Genomic DNA, 21,530 nt, shown 5'->3' on the forward strand with positions numbered 1-21,530 from the left:
CATCAGGCTGTCTGTAAAAGGAGCGAGGCCGACCTCCTGATGCTGGTGGGACAGCTCAGATTGTGTAAGTACAGCCTACATTGACCATTAGTGCTTTATTTGAATTTGCTGATGGCTGTTCCCTTCATTAACATTAAATAATTGTAATTCATTTGTTAGATTATCAGGCTGTGAGTTTTGCAGCTCTTCTGCCCCCAGCTGGCAAATACATCAAGTAACGCAGCTTTAAGACAACTTGAGGACCTTTCAGACCTGTACGCCACATCTGCAGAGGTCTCACCAGAGTCACAGATCTGCTCTTCATCCAGCTACAAGAGGCTGACATGGTCCAACTAAAGTGGCAGTATGGAAAATGGGAGAATCTGTGATTGTGCACTTAGATGACATTGTCATTCTTTCTCCTCGCTCTCTGCGAAACGAATAGTGGTGGCAACTTGCCACTTCCTAGTCTGAAAGGACCTTCAGAAGGACAAAGAGCACAGGGAGAGCATATGCTGCATGATTTTCTGGTGCGTTAGTCTCAAACACTACAAAGTTATATGATTTGGTAGAAAACGTGTCTTCTAAACAATGACAACACATGCCTCACAGTACATGAGCAAAGAGGAAAAATGTTCACAAGTAGACTGCCAGCAACACTGGCTGAAAGACAACCTGCTATTTATTCAACAACACCACAAAGTCTACATACTCTGCAATGACTGAATGAAAGTGATGTGCCATCAGGTTGCTGCACTGGAGACTTAAGTCAATAAAGGTAACAATGTTTTTCACTTTCATGGTTGGATTCTTTTCATCCCAAAACCTCACACTGAAATAAGCTTTTTATGCTGGTTAGTTCCTAGAAAACCTTTAGGAGTGATGATTTAAGGCAGCCACTGTGATCAAAGTGTCTGCAGGTTTTTACTGATAACTCTAAGACACAAACAGAGTAATGAACAGAGTCTCTTTTGGAGTGACTTTTACTCTGGAATGTTTTCCTCTGTGTTGTCGTCTCTTCTAATTTAATAGTTTGAGTCTGATGACAGCTCTAATTTTAGTTTTAGACAAAAACATCCAATCCAAATGCGCTCTGCACGGCTGCTCACACATAATTGTTTGGGAGAAATTAACTTGTTGCGTTTGTTAATCACTTGTTGCCTTGATTATTCTAATGAATTATTGCACAGAATTATTTATGAATGCAAATAAGATTCCATTAATAATTAACTTTAACAAGCTGAGGCACTGCTAATTGTCTTCTCAAATCAGGAGGAAATAAATCAATCGACTTATAAGGGTTGGCCAAGTCGTTTTGCAGTTGTAATCATTAAAACTATAATTAACTATAAAACTATAATTACTGATAAAACAAAGGGATTATCTAAAATCAGTGATCTTTTCTAATAATGAGTAGTCCAGCTCTTTTCTGTATGTGAGGTACAAAATATTCAGTTAAAGACATGAACCCCAGACTGTATTTAAATGCTCTGTTTCCTCTTTCTGTTTATTTATAAAAAATAATGTCATTTTTCGTATATAAACTCCATTCAGGATCCGTTTTAAGATAACAGTTTTATTTTGTACTCAGAATGAACCATTTTAAGTATTATGCATCATTTTCCCCAATTTTCAAGATAATAGTGACCTTAAATATTGCTGTTATTTTACCTGCCCAGGATTTTGATGCCCAATATGGCATCTATCATTCATCACAAACATTATCCAGTGTAATGGTAAAGGCTGAGTCTCCACTGAAACAGCTGCTGTGTGACACAATGAATGTGGGTTTGAGGTTTTTTAAAACCAGAAATGTTCACTGTTGTTCCTCCAGCATGGCAGCGTTCCCCAGTCCAAATCCTTTTGGGCCGAAGTTTTTGGCGTAGCAAACTGAAGGGAGAATTAGAAAACAATGCTGAGTTAATGGCAAACAGCGTTTTCTGATTTGATTTTCAAATCTGATCTGTGTGTGTGTGTGGTCTATACTGTGTTCTGTACTGTTGTATTTCCATATTTGTGACCAAAATGTGCTTTCAAAGGGCCTTCAATGCAGTGACATGAGGATGCTCACAAGTATTGGAGCCTATATATAGTATAAGCTATGTGTGTACTTGTACGTGTGTGTGTGTGTCTGTGTGCGTACCTTTACAGTACAGCTCTCCATCCTTGTCTGTCACTGTGGTCGACTCCAAGCTTTTACCACACAGGGCACAGCGGAAACAGGTTTTATGCCAAGGCTACACACACATACACACACACACACACACACACACACACACACACACACACACACACACACACAGTTATTGGTAATAATGAAGCTAAGATAAAAGCTAGTTTTTAAACAGAACTAACAGTCTAAAGCTTAAATTGCGACCCCTGGGACCAAATGAAAGGGTAGCAAATTTCGCACCATTAAGGTACGGCCACATAATATTTCTGTTCAACAAAATTTACCCGCACTCGGCCTCGATAAAAGACATGATGTCACGTTTCTGATGCGGGTAATAGATAAATATTGATCAGAGCAATCATAAACGACATACTACAGTGTATGATAGTGACTACAGTGATAAAGTCCCAAAAATGGTGAATTAACAAGCTAAAATAATAACTTCTACATTCTACAGTGCAACAGTGTTTCTATTGACACACTGTGCACATTCGCTCGGTCAGAGTTGAACTAAAGTGAACTGTGACCTGCGAATCTGCCGGAGCCGGCTGGAGATCGCAGCGGATAGAAGTGAATGGGAGACGTAGCAAATATACACCAGAAATGCAAGGTGACCTTAAGAGGAAAGGTCACGTGGTCATTAAAGTCACAAGGATTTATGTTCTTGGGGCCTTTAATGTCTGCAGTTCATTTCATGGTGATCTTGCCTAAATTGTTTTTAAAGTGTGGACAGTGTAAAGTGTTATTTTTGCCGTATGAATACAGTATTAGATTGTACACGACCAACAAGCCCTTGGCAGCAGAACACAAAAGAAAACCTGTTTGAGAAGATTATTTCGAGCTAAGCGGTCTGAATTCAGATTGCTGTCAGTCTGCTGGGGCAAGATGAAGGCAAGGGGAACCAACTTTACATTAAACATTGATGAATGTATGTAAAATGCGTGGAAATAAAAAGTACAATAAACAAAATGACATTAACAAAAAAGCAAGTGACAAATCCCAGACTAAAGACCACCACAGTGTCCCAGGAAGAACGGCCCTTACCTTCCCTGCTCCCATCACCTTCTCTGCTGCGTACACGGCTTTGGAGCAGCGAGGGCAGCGATCTGAACTTCCAAACTTCTGGGAAAATTTATTGGCATTGGAGTTTGAAGAAGCTGGTCGAGGTTTAGAGCTTAATAAAAAATAAAAGACATTGTATGTTGACATCTCTGGTCACTGGTGTTTGACTTTCTTATCTGTAGTTTAATTTTTGTGGGTTTGTGAAGACAGATGGGCTTCAGATCTGTTTTTAATCTGCTAACAGCCAATATGCTTTTATGTATTCACTATCTTTGAATATTCACTTCTGTCCCCAAAATTCACTATTTCGTTCCCCCCAGTATTTTACTCACGTCAGACTGTAAATCTCTCTGAAAGAGCAGTAACACATCATTGGACACTAAAGCTATATCTCGCTGTGTGTTGCTTTTTTCTTTCCAATGTAACATTTTTCAAGTTATAGACTTGTTTCTGTAGCTGTGTTCAGAAAAGAACCTTCATCGTAGTGGAGAAAGGTTAAATTAACTAGTTTGACTTCCAATAATTAAAGGTTCAGTTCACCAAAAAATGATGAAGGGGTGCCAGCAGCAATTTTACAGGTGGAGATCTCAAAACCTCGGCACATAAAACCGAAACAACCTATATGGCTCAATCCCACTACGGGTTGCCTTATGTGATTTGGGTGAAATGACCCTTTAATGAAAGCCCAGACTTGGCCTGTGTCTATAACTGCAGCGTGAACACTTACTCATGAGGCTGCAGGTCTACGTTCTGCCCAGGAGGATCCGAGCTCAGAGCTCCAGCTCCTTGCCCGTATCCGTAGCCTTTTGGCCCATATTTCTTGCCATAACAAGACTTGCAGTAAATCTCAGACTCGTGCGCTGCAACCGTGGTGCTGTCCAGCCCTTTTCTGCAGCTCACTGAGTGAAAAAAAAAAAAAAAAAAAAGGAATATTTTCCACATTGGTACCAGTTATTGTCTGACCATAAGGCTGGGTGAAATGGTTTCAGTTTGTCGAGACTGGGGAGTGTCATGGTGGAGTAATGGAGGTTAAATAAAGCTCCCACCTAGCTAGTTTTATCAGTCAACAGGGGCATTACACATAGTCAGATGTCTTGTTTTTCTATATATAGGACGAGAGGAGAGTGTGAGGTGAATGTTCGAGAAAAGATGAACACTTAGCAGATGTATGAGCTTATCGCAGAGGCCTTTCAGAGCTCCCACTGGAACAATCCAGCAGTCACTCAGACTCACGCCCAACCAACTGGACAGTGTTCATGTTTGTGCAGAGAGCAGTAAACCTATATGAGGTGTCCACTCTCTTGGTTCTCATGTAGCTCTGAGTTCCTGGATTAGACAGCTGCAGCTGGTTATGGCCTAAGAACTTTGGCTGTATCACAACAGGACCACAACTCAAATTCAGGTCAGGACGTCCGGCCAAACAGATAAAGAGGAGGGGAAACTGCGCAAACCCAGAGAGCGGCCATTCAATTACTTCAACACGTTACATGAGAACAGGGCATTTTATGGAGAAAATGTGAGTGATTGCTGAGAGAACGTGGTCAGTGCTAGCTAAACTGTAAAAAAAAAATAGAGCCGCAGAAGGAGGATGGAGAGGAGGAAGAGCAGAAGAAGTGATAAAAGTATACAGAAAGAGAGGAAAGAAAAGATGAAATGAGGCAAGAAGAATAGACAGAGGAAAAAACAAGCAAGAAAAAAAGACAAGAATGGAGGCAAGAGAGAAATGGAGGCAATAAAGAAAGGAAGGAGGCAAGTTAGAAAAAGAAAGAAAGAAGAGAAAAGAACAGGATTAAAAGAGAAAAAGAGACAGGAGGAAAAAGAAACATAAGACAAGAAGACAGAAATGAAGAAAAATTAAAGGACAATAAGGGAAGCAATAATAATAAAATACAAACAAATAAAATGAAACCACAAAAACTGGACTCTAAGTATGAAAAGAATACAAAGAGATGCTCCTGTGCTGTTGTGTGGCTCTTAAGCTTTCATAGACAGCACCCAAAGGTGTCAACAAAGCTGTTGATAAGAGCAAATGAGACACACAGAAACATGGAGGAGCAGAATAAGCAGAACTGTGTGATTCTGCGGATCCGCCATGACACTCTGCTGGACCAGTGAAGAGAGGAAAGAACCAGTATACTCACTGCAGATGAAACAGGTCTTGTGGAAGCTCCTCCCGTTACACTGGATCTCCTCTGCATGGTACACCGTCTTCTCGCACGCTGCACACTTGGCACCCCCTCCCCAGTTTGGCATCTTAGAGAAACAAAAAAACGAACAGAACTGCAATTACTTATTTAAGTTTTAATCAATCTATTAATTACTGACTCATGATTGATTACTAACATTCTGTTAAAAATGTTTTAAAGGTGAATCGTTTATCAAAATTGTTGCCAATTAATTTTCTATCAAACGACTAATTATTTCAGCTCTAGTCTAATGTAATATCTTAAAATAGTTCAAATACTGGGTTAGGACCTCCCTGCATGTTATGATCTAATAAGTGATATTTTCATGATGAAAGCAATTTTTTGTTTCAGCATTGGAAATAAGAAATCTGCACCAGCAGGTTCGCGGTCAGCAGATCAGACAAACAATGCAGAGATTCCTAACATTTTCAAGCCAAAATAAATGTGTGGCAATACAGACCTATGAATTGAGAGAACCTACTTTACAGTGAGTCATGAGCTCCGTATACGTTTTCATGACTGTCTCTTGGTTTTCACCAAGAGTAATCTAGAAGCATGTGTACATCTTTTAAGCTGTTTTTAAAACTGCATAATTGAATTTTAAAATTAAGGAGTCAATAAAGAAACCCTAACCTGTCCTCTGTGTGATGCCTTGACCTGCTGTATTTTTTTTAATGTGCAGTCTGGTGGTTAAAATCCTGTATCTACTGAAACACTCAAACCTGTTACTAATATTTCCTGATCAGTTTTGATAGTTTTCGTCTCACTCATCAGATTTGACTCTAATGCAATCCCTCCCCCCCAAATGCCAGCTACACTAAAAGCCTGGAGATGTGGCAGTGCTGCCCTGCCTGGCCTTCTGTCTGACATTCCAGTTTCCACTCATATCAGAGGCTGCCCGCCACCTCACAGGACTGGTATGCGAAATTCTGGGAATAGAGGCTTTACTGAGACATCAGACAGACAAAAGCCAAGCAGACTCTCCATTAAACACTACTGGACATTTCTGAATTTCCCTGAGAAAAATCAAAAATCTCACATGGAACTGACTCCTGATGATTATGTTCATGTCAAAAAGAAAAATAGTATGATAAAGTAAATGTAATTCCAGCTGTAAAAACTAAAATAAGTAAATAGCCTAAACATAAATCAACCACATTACCCCTGTGTTGTAATAAACCACTCAACTACAAACAGGACGCTTTAATACAAAGGAAATGAGTCCTTACCTTGAATCCAAGCCTGTGTGCTTCGGTCCTAACGTGGCAGTGAACGCTCCCGGGCGGCTTAAATACCGTCCATCTCGCCATCACCACAGTCCACCGGTGACGCTTCAATGAAACTATCCTCCTAAAATAGCTTGTGACAGAGCAGAGCCCTCCGACCCTTCATCACAGGCTGAAAGAGGCCTGAACAGCAGCCGCTCAAACGTTTGTTCTGGATTCACAGACACACACAGGAAACTCTAACAATCACAAAACTCTGACTGTCAGCTGAGGCATCGACATGGTATGTTATAGGATTATGCACATAAATGATGGGAACTCAATGCATGTAATATAAACACATTTATGAGCTACATTAGTGACCCTGTGAGGCTCATTACACACCAAAAAAACAAACAAAATAGTTGGTTGGATGGATGAAAAATGTAGAGAAACCTGCTCTTCTTAGATGCGTACCACTAGTGGGGAAGATGTTAAAGTGTGGCCTGCGGGTGGCCCCAGAGGAGAGGCCACGATGGTTTATTATCTGTATGGCGGCCATTTTAAGACATTTCATTCCACATTCAAATCATATTGTACAGAAATGAAATTTGTGCAGCCAAGTGAGAAAAACAGCCTGGTTCCAGACCTCTGAATCACCACCCACATCTCCGATTTGTTCAGGGATTCAAGTAGAATGAATGAAGTGAAACAAAATGGGAATTCAGTCTGATTATCAGGCTAGGAAAAACTGCTTCTTAGGTGCAATCATGAGTGGGAGATATGGGAACTTTCTGACAGATATCTCCCACTCCCACTTAAAACTCAAGAGTTCAAGTTCAAGAGAGCTCTATTGTCATTGTCTCCAATCAGCTGCTGAGTCAAAAATACCAAATATGCAATTATCAAATTTGACAACAAAGGCGGCCAATAAATAAAAGATGCGCCAATAAGATATAAATATCAGTTTAAAAAAAATACCGTTAATATAGTTGCTATAGTTAATATAGTAGCAAGCTGTGAAATATAACTTGGCGGTAAGAATTGCAGAAGTGTCAACAAACAGGTGCCAAAATGGCTGCAAAGCAACCATCATTGGTGATTTAATGTGTATAAACTTTTATATTAATGCTAAATATCCAATCAGCTAATTAAACATGAGCTATACAATCAACATCTTGTGACACAATGCACATATGTAATTAAGGCTAACTTTATGTGTACATGTGTAATGACAGGGTAACTGTAATAATGCGAGTGTTCCCCACTCCAAACGTGTTCTCGTTCTTCCCATTCTGCCTACATGACGTGAACGTGGCATCACCCAGTTTGTCAGCCTCAGCTGTCATTTTTCAGCTTCTTCTGTACTTAAAAGGTATCGTGTGAAGTTTTCGACTTCTAGAAACGCTACGGAACACACGTGTGTTATGGTGAGTAACACTGAACGTGGGCTCCCCAGGGCACCTTTAAACCTGCAATAACTGATTATCTTTTTGGCAAGCTGTGAACAACATTGACATTTCATCCCCTTATAAATTTATATGACCAACTTGTTAGCAAATTGTTGCTTATTTATTGATTATAGCTGCTTTAAGTACTTGTCTACTTAAGGCTCAGCTTGTTGACTATTTTTGGGTTTTGGACTGTTGGTTTGTAGATGCCACCTTGAGCACTGGGAACTTGGGATGAGCATTTTTCACAATTTTCTTATTTTATAAACTAAGCAGTTGATAGTAAAAATAAATAACAGATTAATCTACAATAATAATAATAATAATAAAGTAGCAGCCCCACATGTCTGTACTAAATCCAATCCAATAGTTGTGGAGAAGATGTGTCACTGTAGACCAACACACAGGCCGACATCACATGATGTTCTTACAAAAAAATGTATTAAAATTCAATTGGCATTTTACATTTAGCAGGACATCAGAAATTAAGGTAATTTCCTTATAAATTAAACTTGTCTGATTTGTCTTAGAATGAATCACAAATATTCACATATTCTTAACAATTCCATTTTTAACAGGGGTAACGGTTAACATGTACATATGTGCAAAAGCCACCTCATTAGGTTTAACTTAAGAGACAAAATGATCAACTAACAATTTTCCCAATCAAACTGGTCTTTCAGTCAAAAATGTCCATCTGATTTGTTTTGTCCTTTATAGCATTTATGTGACATTTTCTACTCTTGGTGATTTGAAAAAAATAATTGGTGTTTACATCACCCACATTAGCGGAAATAACTAAAACAAACAACAACAAAAAAAAGATAATTAATTCTCCCCCATTAAGCTATGCAAATGTATTCCTGGGAAAACAGTTTCTATCAGCATCACAGTAGTGTTGTAAAATGCTAAACAGAGAAAAAAGGACACCCACAACACATAATATACACAGACATCAGAGGTTTCCTTCAGGGATTTCAGGAGTCCTCAGTGGTGACGTCCAGCTTCCTCTGAGGGACGTAAACAGTTTTGGTAGCTAGGTGTCCACTGGTGGTTACCATGGCAGCCAGAGGGGAGAGGGGGACCGGCGTGTGGAAGAAGCTGTGCTGGGGGAGCCCTGTCCCTTTGGGGGTGGTCATCAGAGGCTGGACAACAGACAATGTTCAATTAGTCTTTAATCTTAAAGGGGGAGGTCAACTAAATTAATAAATAACAACATAAATAAGGACAAATAATTTACTCTGGACAATCCAGACCTCACTGCATTTTTGTTGGAACTCAGCAAGGTTTCCCGATGCAGAGAACTCAAAACCTCAGCACTTAAAACCACGCTTGACACTGGACATGCTCGCTACCCCTAGTTTGTTCTGTTGTTGTTGTGGTTTGTGTTAACTGGCCCTTTAAAATACCAGCTGGAGGGGTTTTGTTGGTTCACAGGCTATATGGGGAAAATGGCAGGATTGCTGATGTCATATATTACATAAACAACCATCGATAGGGTTGTTGAACAACATCAATCACCCAACAGTTACGTTACTAGGTGGTTTCAAAGCTCGGTCTGATCCGTGAAGTGAAGTTTCAACACTTCCTCTCTCCTTCACCTTTTTGTCAAGTATTTCAATCAACCTGGCAACTTGTTGATATTACCAAGTTGATGTTTAACATCAACATTATTAAACATTATTAATGTTTAACATATTACAATTTAGTATAGCACTTCAATATAGTTGGGGCATTTGGAGAGACAGATTAAAAAAAGAATAGTCAAAATCAATGCAGCAGAGGCTGAGATTTTAGTCCCTAGTACCATTACTCAAGTGACATTACTTCAGTAAAGTGTAAAAAGCTGTTTTGGTTTTTTTTTACCTGTTGTACACTGATCAGGGCCACTGGGCGAGGGGATACAGACTGCTGGACGGGCACAGGGGACAAAGGTTTGATGAAAACCATGCCTCTCTGCTGCAGAGGCAGCGGGCTGGGCAGGGTGTTGGCACAGTCTGGAGTCTGGGGGGCAGCAAAGGCGTTTCCTGGGCTGGAGCCTGAGATCAGACCCAGGTTCTGCAGGGTGAAGTTAAGGATGGCGGGACTGGGGCTGTGGAGGCGGTGGGCCTGCTGAGTGGTGTGTGGCGAGGCGGTAGCAGCGGGTTTGTGAAGACGAAGGCTGGTGGGTGTAATCTCCTGGGCTGTGGCAGGTCTGGAACCTGTTGACGACAAAATAAAACGGTCCAATCTCTTCTCTTGATGTACTTATTCATGTGTGGACCCTTAATCTAATCTACAGGTTTTAGGAAGATCATTTTGAGCTATAAAAAAATAAAAAAAATCAAGACAAACTGTGATTTAAGACATGAAAAGCAAAATCCTAAAAGGTAAAGAGAAGAATGATTTTCCATGCTTAAAAGATTAAACAACAGAAAATTAATCAACAACTATTTTGATGATCAATTAATTGTTTAAGTCATTTACCTAGTAAAAATGCCTTCATTCTCTGGTTCCAGGTGAGAAAATGTGAGGATTTGCTATTTTTGTGTTTTATCATTATAAATTCGGACAATTGATTGATCCACTGAAAAAGTAATCAACAGATTTAATGATAATGAAAATAATTACTTGAATATAACAGTGGTGCATTAGGTGCAACCTGAGACCTCAACTCAACATTTTGTGATATTTGGTGACATATTTACCTGCAGTTGGTGTTTGGTAGATGTTGTAAGTGGGAGTTGAGGCCTTGTTGCTTTCTCTCCCTGTACATTGAATTTCCCTGTAGCTGATGAGGGACTGCTGGGAGATTGGGATCAGGTATCCGGCTGGTACTAAAGTCTAGACGGGCGGAGAGATAAATGTCACAAGTACTGCTGTTAAACTGACTAACACAACAAAGGTCTTAGGTCTCAAAAGCCTTTCTGGTGAAGCTCAGTAAGCATCGGGTTTGTGCATTTACCTCGGTGTGGAGTTGTCCTGGCGTGAGGGGTACGGCTCTGACCGGCGTTAATCCCGTCTCGCTGTCGGAGTTCGCCGTCTTGTCCTCTCTGTCCAGGAAGTTCTCCAAGCTCTGCTCTAGTGTCTGATGGGCTACATTACCGCCGGGGGTGTTAACAAACTCCGGGTCCAGGTGGAGGGCGCGAGGCGAGGGCCGGCTTGAGAGCTGACTGCTGCGACGGGCCTTCAGACGGGCCTGCAGGATCTCACACAGCTTTGGAGAGGTGTCCTATAGGAGACCAGTGGGAAGAGGGGGGACAGAGAGGGCGGGAAATAGTGTATGTCAGAAACAAATGACAATATAAAACACATTTTTAAAGTGATTTTGTATTTTAAACACCTGTGTTATTGATTTAAAAACCACATGCCCCTTGAAGTTTTTGTTGTAGAGGAATTTTCAAAAAACTAGCCACTTGCTATTCAGTACAATTTACACAAATGGATTTAAATGTCAGCAACCAGTTTTAATTGAAAATATTTATGCATTAAGCTCCACTGAGACAGTAAATGTCGAGGCTGTAAATGCCTGGACGTGATACATCAGTTACCTGCAAGTATAAGACCCAACCTGTTTTAGGTAAAACAACTTTCCTTTAATCAATCAATATTTATTATAGTATATAGTAGTATAGTATATTTATTTATTTTTACCTTAAAGTTGGGGTCAGTCCTCTTGGCTTTGGAGGGGCTGCTCTCTGTTGCTGAACCTGAACGCAGCCGTTTGAGCGCCAAGGGGCTGACGTCTGACGCCCTTGAAGCCGGTTGGCTTTTAGCTGCATACTGGCCCGTCGGGCTCTGCCCAGTCTTGTCCTCAAAGGTCATAGAGCGCACGGCGAGGCTGGTCGGCTGCGGCCTGGCCAGAGGGTTTGGCCTGGGGGAGGAAGGGTGCAAATACACTGCGAAGGGTCCGCTCCCCCGCTGCTGAGGTAACAGGACAGGAATCAGGGATGAACACTGTGCAGGGATGTATGTGACGGAGCCTGCAGGCAGGGCTGCCAGTGGGGGGTGGGGGGTGAGGTGGACAGTAGTGTTGCCTCCAGGCTCCTGGGTTGGAGTCAGTAACAGTGTCTGAGGCAGTTCCATTGAACCAGAGGAGGTCGGCTCTGGCCTCACAGCAGCAGCATGTTTTAGATCTTCAGCTCCAGTCCTGGAACAGAAGCAGAACTCTCATTTAACACTCTAGAGATCTAAAATGACCTTATTATAAAACCTAAAGCTGGAAGCTGAGGTTCTCTTGTTCTCGATCAAAGCATTCAATTATCTATTGCTGTTAGTTTTTGCCAGTTTTAAGGGTTTGTCTTATTACAAGCAACTCAAGAGTTGTAAAAATGAAGTCACAGACTGACAGCTAACTCATTTTTTGGATAATTTAATCTGCATCCTGTACTGTGTGGCCCCACAAAGGGAAAAAAATGTTGTTTTATTGTTTCCTGACTAAGTCAGCAGCATTTTTACCAGCCTCGTCAACTCCTAATAGAAAAACGCATCAGATTGCATTTAAAGAACCCTCAGCAGTTCGTGTTGAATAACAGTCTAAATGGAACCAAACGTACGCTGACTCCTGGTCAAGTTCGATCTTACAAATAGCAGCAAGTTGGGCCATTTTGTTTGGAAAGTCAGTGTTTGATGAATCACCTGAAGACACAAGAGAAAAAGATTGGATATAAGTGTCACCACATCATTCATAAACATAAGCCACAATAGTAATCTTGGCTAAAGAATTTTCTGTACTCACTGAAGGCACTCTTGACAGGACTGCTGGGGGCGGAATTGATCTTGCGACGGTCGTCCTGAATGCTCTTGGCCAGCTTTATTAGGGAGGGGTGCCTGGTGAAGCTGCGTTTAGCCCCCGGCGATGAAAATAGGTTTTTGGCACAGTTGTCTACAAGCACACGGGACTCACTTTTCTTCTTGGATGGGCATTCGGACGTGGAGCTCTCCAAGTCTGAAACAAGAGTTTCACGTTTAGTCCGTGAAACATAATATCAGCAGCACTGGCAATCAATTGCTCTAGAGAAACTGCAAGTCCTGAAATATATCTCAACTTATACAATAGTTTGTACATAAGACATGAATATAAAGTGGATACTAAGCTAATTGTGGACCAAAATATAAACTAAATGGGAAATAAAGGTCTGGCGTTACCTTTGACTTGTGGGAATTCTTGGGGACCGACCCATTCAAAAGCCGGTTTCCTCCCCCTCTCTTCTGTCACGTGGACTTTATCGATGAGCTTCAGGCTCCGCAGCACATTAGCTATATCATACAGGCGGCGCACTTTGGCTGCAAACAGAAGAGCAAACAAGATTATCTACCGCCACTACAGGGGCACAGAACATATTCTGACAAAAATCACACTTGCATTTAAAACTTGTGTATCAAGCTGTACAATGTTGGAGTATTTCTATCCGCTGCATTAGATGCCATTACCCCAGCTTTTTCAAATCGGACATACACTGCCTAAGTAATTTTAAATAAGTGTAGGAAGGATTGAGTGCAGTAATTGTGCATGTCTATGTAATAATACTGTCTTAAATCATGTTATACTGGTAAAACATGTATTTTGTATAGACCCTTTTAAAGATACTGTATCTGACAGGCCTCTGTACTCACTCTTAAACTTGTTCTTGTCTTGATCTGCACCCTGGTCCTCTCCGATCAGGATCTTGGCGGCCACGTCCAGACTGACCACGCGAGGATTAGACACCAGGAAGAGCATGACAAACTTTTGGCTCATCACCCTCAGAGATTTGTCCTTCCGACTGTTAACAGAGGCTTGACAGGACAAACAGAAAGTTTAAAAAAAGTCAGATTACTGTGCCACAAAACCAAGAAATTTAAATTTTAGTTCCAGCACTTCTGTTTAAAATTTCTCCTATTGAGAACTTTTATTCAGAAGGGTCAATAAAATGTACTTACTCACTTGGACATCAATGGCAAGGACTTATGAATTTCAAGGTACTGTTTGGTGAAATTTGATGCAATAAATAACTTTATGATACATGAAGCGTTGATCCAAAAACAATGAGTGTATATTTCAATTAAAAAACAGCCATTTTGAGCGCCGAAACAGATATGATCAGATCTACTTCTGACATGTATATAAATAATTAGACGAACCGGGCCTAAAATATGACACACAGCACTCTTCTCACCTGCTTTGAACTCTACTCCTGGAAGCTCCACAAAGAAGAGCTCCTTCTGTCCCTGCTCCCCGCTCTCCAGGTCCACCACCTCCTCGTTCTCCTTCTCCTCCCCGTCAAAGTCGAACTCCTTGTCCAGGAGACGCTGCCGGATCTGCTGCATCTGCTGGCCGTACCTGTGCTCCTCGCCCACCTGCTTCAAAATGGCCAGAGTCTCAGCCAGTTTGGTCCGGCCGTGCCATGTGTAGCGGTTCTTGGCTGAGCGGCTCACCATGTGCAGGCTCTCCAGCACATTCATGATGTCGTAGATGCGCCGGCGTTCTACATCTGTAGACGGAAAGAAAACACATAAATTGCCTCAAGTTAATAAATTAACTACTATCACAATTAGTAAAAGAAACCGATCACAGTAAAGAATTTAACAAAATTCAACCCAACTACAATAAGTTACATATTTGCACATATCAGAATAAACTAGACATCAAATTTGTGATCATTGTGGAAAATACTTGAAAATCACCTGTGGTGGTGGTGGGGTTTCATTTTGTTTTGTCCCAAATTGAAATTACTGATGAATTCAGATATAATATCACGTAACGCAAATTATTTGGATTATTATCAATACTGCAGTTATTACAGTATCATTATCGTGAATTTTGACAACAAAGAGTTGATACAGAAAACATACTGAGCTCAGTGGCCACATCATCCAGGCAGATGTCGTTGTTGAGGGCAGGGTTCGGACAATCTGGGTAGCGGGCGAGGAATTTATGACAGAGCAAACCCAGACTCTTCTCTTTCCTGCTGATCATTTTCTCTGACTCTTCTCCATTTTCAGTGTCCTACAGGAAGATAACAGAGAACAACACATAAGAAATGCATTCCTTTGAACACCATGACTTATCACAAAGTGCCTATCGTGTGTTAATGCTAGGATTTTTTTTTTTGTACCTGTGTAGAGTCGACGCCTTCCCGTCTGTCGTTGTCCATGCACAGCTCCTTCTCTCTGTTCCTGATGTCAGGGCTAGCGGCACTGATGAGCATTTTAAGGTTGGAAGTTGGCGTCCAGGGATCAACAGATCCTGCTTCCCTTCCTTTTTTAGGTGTAGTGAGGGGCCCCATAGTTGTCTGGTTCTCCACTGACACTGCACACTGACCAAATAATTTCTTTGGAGTATTTACCAGAACCTGGGGTGCTACAAAGCCATCATCCTAAATCAACAAAAGGAGAAAACAAAATATAATGATTAAGACACAAACCCAATTCCTACTGAGGTGTATTTGGATTCATCACAAAAAAACAAATGAACAAGTTACATCTGAGAAACATTTAGATTCCTTTGTACTTACTGACCTTTGAATGAGATTTCTGGGTCAGGATTTGAGATTCATGCGCTGTGCTTGATATTTTCCACCTTAACATAAGAATTTAGGCATTAATTCATCTTAGGGATGGTATGAAACAATTATGAAAATCTTTAAAAACCCTTAAATGCTCTTAACAGCGTGGGTCGAGGCAAAAAGCAACAATTAACTTATACTAGCTAACATTTGTTCCGTCTAACAAACTTTAAACTTGCCCAACCGAATTTTTCATCGTTTATCTAACTTAAACCTATGGTTTTATCTATATTAATAAACATTGCTCATTAACTTCAGCATTAATTCTATGTAAAGTTATTACAGCAAAATATTTTCACCCTTACCGTTTTTTGAGTGCAACATATTTATCGGGTACAAACATTTTTTTTTTTTTTTTTTAAACGTGACAAAGCGTGACAGCAATGAGTTAAACTATTTTACGGATGGTTAAATGAATTAGTCCGGGTAAGATTTATCACAAAATCGGTTTAAATCTAATCAAAACACCCGATTGATATTGGCGGTAACTGACGTACGTTCCATCGAATCGCCGGGCCCAACGGACGCAGCGGTGCCGCCCTTTTGTTGGAAGCAGCCAATGGGAGCACCGCGCGAGGCAGCGTAGAGGAAGTAGAAACAGTGTCCCGCGCAGGTAAACTGTTTTTGAAATCGTCCTTGGCGCGGAACGTCTTTACGGTAACAGCGGCGGCTCGCTTTAAACTTTGATACGTTTGTGGCAAAGTCTGCATCATCACTACACGGAGAACTCTGCATTTATAAAGTGACTGGTTTATAAAGCGTAAGATCCCCCACCCCCCCCCCCCGAAATTAGCTTCTTGTCACGTAGCGAGCGCCCGCCGTCTGATAAGGTTTAGAGCTAACTTACATAACAAAACATGGTAAAACATGATAATCCAGAAATCTTTCACACATCAACGGCTTTATTTTAAAAGACACGGTAGCGTCCTTAACTAACGCTATGTTACATGGCCAGCAAGTTAAGCAGTTTATAACGAGGAGGCGGTAACCCAGCGACACCGAAACCAAAGCTTTAATTACACGAAACATCTTAATCTTGTTTTTTTTTTTTTTTTAATAAAAACGTCCATACGTTAGCTAGATAAAATACATAAATACGTGTAGACTTACCCAAATCCGCGAAACAAGCCTCGCTCAGAGGAAACTTCCCATATTCACGGTAACGTGTTGTGGATACCAGCTACGTGATTTCCTAACGATAACGTTCAGTCCGAGCGCTAAAATGTGGATTTTTAACACAAGACCACAAGTCTACACGCAAAATAAACATTTAAAAACACAAAGTGAAATAGTACAAAATGTGCGAGGTTGTTTTTTTTTTTGTTTTTTTTTTCCCCCTCTGCTAGTAAGCAGTGGCCTCTTGGTCAACTTTACTAACGTTACAGTTGTGAAAAGTTTGCCCAGTTGTGGGTGACCACCACCAGCATTTGGCCCGCCCAGTGCGAGCATGCGCGCTCACGTCAGCCCAACACCGACCACACTTCCGGCCTGTGGGCGGGCCTAGATAGCAGATTCTGCACATGTAGTCCTACATCTCTGGTCTAGATCGGAATCAGAAATACTTTATTGATCCCCGAGGGGAAACTCTTTTGTTACAGCAGCTCACTGTCACGTCGGTGCACACAGGAACAGAAGTACTAAGCAAATCAAAATATAATACACTATAATACAGGTAAGATAAATTTAGTACCAAGTGGGTATGAGTATAAAATTAAAATAAGTGTAAAGTACAAAGTGGATTTACCGGTTGATGATAAGTATGTATGGTATAATAATACAATGTAATAATATAAGTAATAAGTAGTAGTGCATGAACTGTCAAGTTAAGTGCAGCTTATTAAGATTATTATGAGATGGTGGATATTGCACTGGAGTAATAGAAGTATGAATAAATAACAATAAATTATACTGAAAACAGAGTATATTAAACAGAGAATATTGCACAATTATTTCAAGTATTGCAGTGATGTTAATGGCCCAATGTCCAGTTTAATGACTTAGGGTCATATAGACTAACACTTAGAGGGAGGAGTTAAAGAGTCTGATGGCCACAGGCAGGAATGACTTCCTGTGGCGCTCTGTGGTGCATTCTGGGAGGATGAGTCTTCCGCTGAAGGTGCTCCTTTGCTTGCCCAGCACGTCATGGAGCGGGTGGGAGACACTGTCCAAGATGGCAGGTAGTTTGGCCAGCATCCTCCTCTCTGACACCACCGCCAGAGAGTCCAGCTCCACCCCCACAATGTCACTGGCCTTACGGATCAGTTTGTTGAGTCTGTTAGCGTCCGCTACCCTCAACCTGCTGCCCCAGCATGCAACAGCATACAGAATAGCACTGGCCACCACAGACTCATAAAACATCCTCAGCATTGTCCGACAGATGTTGAAGGACCTCAGCCTCCTCAGAAAATAGAGGCGGCTCTGGGCCTTCCTGTAAAGAGCTTATTGATTGACATGACGATGAATTATTTTAATGTGAAACGAAAATGATAAACCTTTTCTGTAATAATCCTTTACGGGCTGCTCATGTAAACTCTGCTGTGATGTTAACCTCTAAGTGTCAGTTTGTATGACCCTAAGTCACTGAACTGGACATTGGATCATTACCATCACTGCAATACTTGAAATAATTGTGCAATATTCTCTGTTTAATACTCCGGTGCAATATACTCTGTTTTCAGTTTAATATTAAACATTGATATTTATTAATACTTATATTACTGCTGTGCAATATCCACGTCTAATAATCTGGTTAATCTGCTACATTTAACATGACAGTACTCATTATTGCACTATTACTTATTACTTATATTATTACATTGTATTATACCATACTATACTTATCAACCTGTAAATCCACTTTTGTACTTTACACTAATTTTAGCTTTTATACTTTATATGCACTTTGTACTTAATTTATCTTAGCTGTATTATAGCGTATTATATTTTGATTTGCACATCTCTTATTTCTTACTAGAAATAATTGTCTCGTTGCTGATTTATTTATTATTATTTCTATTTCTATTCTATTAGTACTTCTATTCCTGTGTGCATTGACGTGACAGTGAGCAGCTGTAATGAAAGAGTTTCCCCTCTGGGATCAATAAAGTATTTCTGATTCTGATCTAATCTCACATGATATTGGTATAATATTCCTGCATGGAGCATGGCTGGATCAACCTTTTAGAGGGACCTGGGCTAAAATCTGCTGTTGGACCCCCATTGACCAACCCCCAACACCACCTCCTGCCCTTGTCTAAAAGTTCCTATTGGGTGTTCTCCAAAAACTGATCTGCATGGTGTCGGTTTCTACTCCATTCCAATTTGGTATACAAAATGGCACGTGCCGCTTATGCCGACTTGAATCAAATGGCAAGTAAACAAATCATCACATGTGCCAGCAGCATCGCAAAAACATACAGCTTAAAAACAAATTTCACATAATTTGATATAACACAACTTTATTTCGGAATATGTACCATGTGAGCACAATACACAAAAATAATAAATGTCGTAAAACTAGGTTTTGACACAGGGATCCTCCACGAGATAGGGCCACAAGATAAGCTAATAGTGTAGGTCCCCTCTTAGTTGACATTGTGTTTTAGTGGAATTAATCAAATTACCAAAAACCAATTGAACCTTCGTCTTTTGGGGTCCCTGGCCAGTTGCTCTATTTGCTGTGGTATCATCATTTTTTGTCACAGCTACCTGCTGTGCTGGCAGAAATATGAAATGTACGACTTTATGTATTTGTTGTGCCTTTTGTTTTTTGACAAAGTAACCTGAGGATGTAGGGAACATGATAAAATGATCCAGGCCTGTTGGATAAGTCCATGTAACTCCTGCAGAAAGACTGCGTGAAACTGCCCTTGTCATTTCAGCTGCCACGAAAGAGCTGCTGGGAAACAAATCTCTGGCTCTTCAGTTTATGACAGCTGTCAATCGTGCATCACGTTTACATGCCGTAACCAAATTATACGGTAAATAAACCAAATTAACATGTTTTTTTTTGTTTAAAGCCTTTGCATGATTTGCGATAAACGCGGGTTTACATGATTTGATTACTGGGTAACTTCTGCAACGATGTTTAGCTGCTTACAGGAGACGTTTTAGTAGCAGCACAAAATAGGAGATGGACAGGTATGTTGATCAAGGCTGGAATATCAAGCACATGATGCGGGCAACATGCCCCAGAACCCCAGGTTCCCCAAATGCCCTATGTTAACTCCATGTCAGTGGGTTTTGGTAATTTTATCAATTGCAAATTTGAAGCTTCACCTCTAAAGTACAGTATGCAGGTTCAGCATCATTAGCTATTTTGTTGTGCTGTGTCAAAATCTAGTAGGGGCTGTGGCCAGGTAGGCTATTATTCCATTTGTGGAGTGCTGGTTGGTTTCAGGGCAAATAATTAAGCTGCCACATAACTCCTGTGTACACTGAACATGGAGGTGACAGTGCGTACTGTGCAGTGTGGGGTGCATAGGGGCCCAACAGCAAATTTGTGCTCGGCTGATTATTTTCTCGATTAATCCCAGAGCACAAGGTGGAATATTTTAAATATCTTGTTTTATCTGACCAACAGTCCAAAACCCAAATGTATTTAGTTTATTATCATATATGACAAGAGAAGACAAGAAAGAACAATCCTCACACTGGAGAAGCTGGAGCCAGCCCATGTGTGGCATTTTTGCTTGAAAAATGACTGAAACGATAACTTGATGAGAATAGTTGCCGATTATTTGATCGACTACTTGTTTCAGTCCTAATTTAAGCCCTGCTTTATTTAACCCCACTCTCTGTTTGTGCAGAGAAAGATTGCTTCTCAACAGCCACACTCCACCACTCCTCTTTGCACATGTGCAAATCTAAAACACTAAATCAAATTAGACCATGCCTTGTCTTGCGAAAAAAGGTCAAATTAAATTAATTACTAAATGATTTAACAAAATGTATCTAGGCACGTTAAGGCTTAATGTGGTCATAATGTGAACTGGACAACTATGGGAGTTAGAGCCATAGTTATCCCATAGATAATCTGATTTTAATTGATTTGTTAGCGTTGGACTCCACTTCAGTACACCGCTGTAGTGGCTCCGCATCTTTTCATCGACATGTCTCTATTTCGGCGCTAGGTGGCGGTAGAGCCCTCCTTACCGGGAGTCGCCATGGAAACCGACGGGCGCCTTCAAGGATGTTGGGAGAGAAGAGCGGAGCTTGAAGCACATAGTGACGTAATGTTACAAATGTGAGAGAGAGCGAGTGGGACCCTGATGCTGCCCTCAGTTGCGCCTCGTAAATTAGGCCACCCAATTCACAATTCACAGGGTTTTGATTAAAAAAAAGGACCCAGTCCGTCTGCATGATATCAGAAAAAACTGTCAATGCATAACTATGATAAACACATCTGCCTTGGACCAAGGAATAATCTTTAATACTTTGTTAATGTTTCTGGTCTGGGATTTATACCTTTAGACCATTATTGTTTTGTTTCTTTAGCTATTAAAGCACAACACTTTTAAAACTATCAGAGGTAGAGACTGAGATGTAATTCCATTTCCTAAGAGTATGCATGTTGGTTTTGCATAAGAGATGAGAATGTGTAGGTTTAGCAAGCTAGAGCATTGTATAACCTACAACTGAAGGAGGTTTGTATCTGTAAGTGCGTTATAGCTCTGCTGGAGAAATCCAGCATGTATTTTCCTTAGTTTAAAATTTGTGACAGCTATTTGTAAAAACTTTCTAACAACAGTGACAATAATCATGAAATGATGAAACAGATCATTTCCCCCACCTCACTCCTAAAATAATAATAATAACAACACACTTTGTTTATGCAAAACAAGGTGCAACAACGTGCTTTACAAAATGCAAAGCACTAAAACAGCCTGGTAAAAAGAAACAGATTGGGATTTAAAAGAGCAAAGGTTTTGCTGCAAACAATCCCGTGC

The 21,530-nt window shown here is 40.7% G+C and overlaps 2 protein-coding genes across 4 annotated transcripts; both read right to left on the reverse strand.

Moving 5' to 3' along the window:
- Positions 1 to 614: 614 nt before the first annotated feature.
- Positions 615 to 6,757, reverse strand: csrp3 (cysteine and glycine-rich protein 3 (cardiac LIM protein)). The gene is made up of 6 exons (XM_044222293.1): positions 6,630 to 6,757; positions 5,356 to 5,467; positions 3,942 to 4,113; positions 3,197 to 3,326; positions 2,123 to 2,216; positions 615 to 1,869 (listed from the first exon to the last, which is right to left on the reverse strand). Exons 1-6 carry the CDS (start codon positions 6,708 to 6,710, stop codon positions 1,796 to 1,798), a joined length of 663 nt encoding a protein of 220 aa, XP_044078228.1. The 5' UTR covers positions 6,711 to 6,757; the 3' UTR covers positions 615 to 1,795.
- A 1,718-nt stretch (positions 6,758 to 8,475) lies between these two features.
- Positions 8,476 to 17,015, reverse strand: e2f8 (E2F transcription factor 8). 3 transcript variants are annotated; one of them, XM_044221851.1, is made up of 14 exons: positions 16,693 to 17,015; positions 15,536 to 15,596; positions 15,133 to 15,393; positions 14,870 to 15,023; positions 14,194 to 14,508; positions 13,652 to 13,813; positions 13,184 to 13,321; positions 12,774 to 12,983; positions 12,592 to 12,673; positions 11,690 to 12,185; positions 11,001 to 11,267; positions 10,744 to 10,879; positions 9,923 to 10,257; positions 8,476 to 9,201 (listed from the first exon to the last, which is right to left on the reverse strand). In XM_044221851.1, exons 3-14 carry the CDS (start codon positions 15,301 to 15,303, stop codon positions 9,034 to 9,036), a joined length of 2,634 nt encoding a protein of 877 aa, XP_044077786.1. In that variant the 5' UTR covers positions 15,304 to 15,393; positions 15,536 to 15,596; positions 16,693 to 17,015; the 3' UTR covers positions 8,476 to 9,033. The 3 variants fall into 3 exon arrangements, with proteins under 3 accessions (XP_044077786.1, XP_044077695.1, XP_044077881.1); XM_044221760.1 differs by lacking the exon at positions 16,693 to 17,015 and adding an exon at positions 15,888 to 16,298; XM_044221946.1 differs by lacking the exon at positions 15,536 to 15,596.
- Positions 17,016 to 21,530: the final 4,515 nt, after the last annotated feature.

This window comes from Siniperca chuatsi, linkage group LG1 (assembly GCF_020085105.1).
Source record: "Siniperca chuatsi isolate FFG_IHB_CAS linkage group LG1, ASM2008510v1, whole genome shotgun sequence".
Taxonomy (NCBI): domain Eukaryota; kingdom Metazoa; phylum Chordata; class Actinopteri; order Centrarchiformes; family Sinipercidae; genus Siniperca; species Siniperca chuatsi.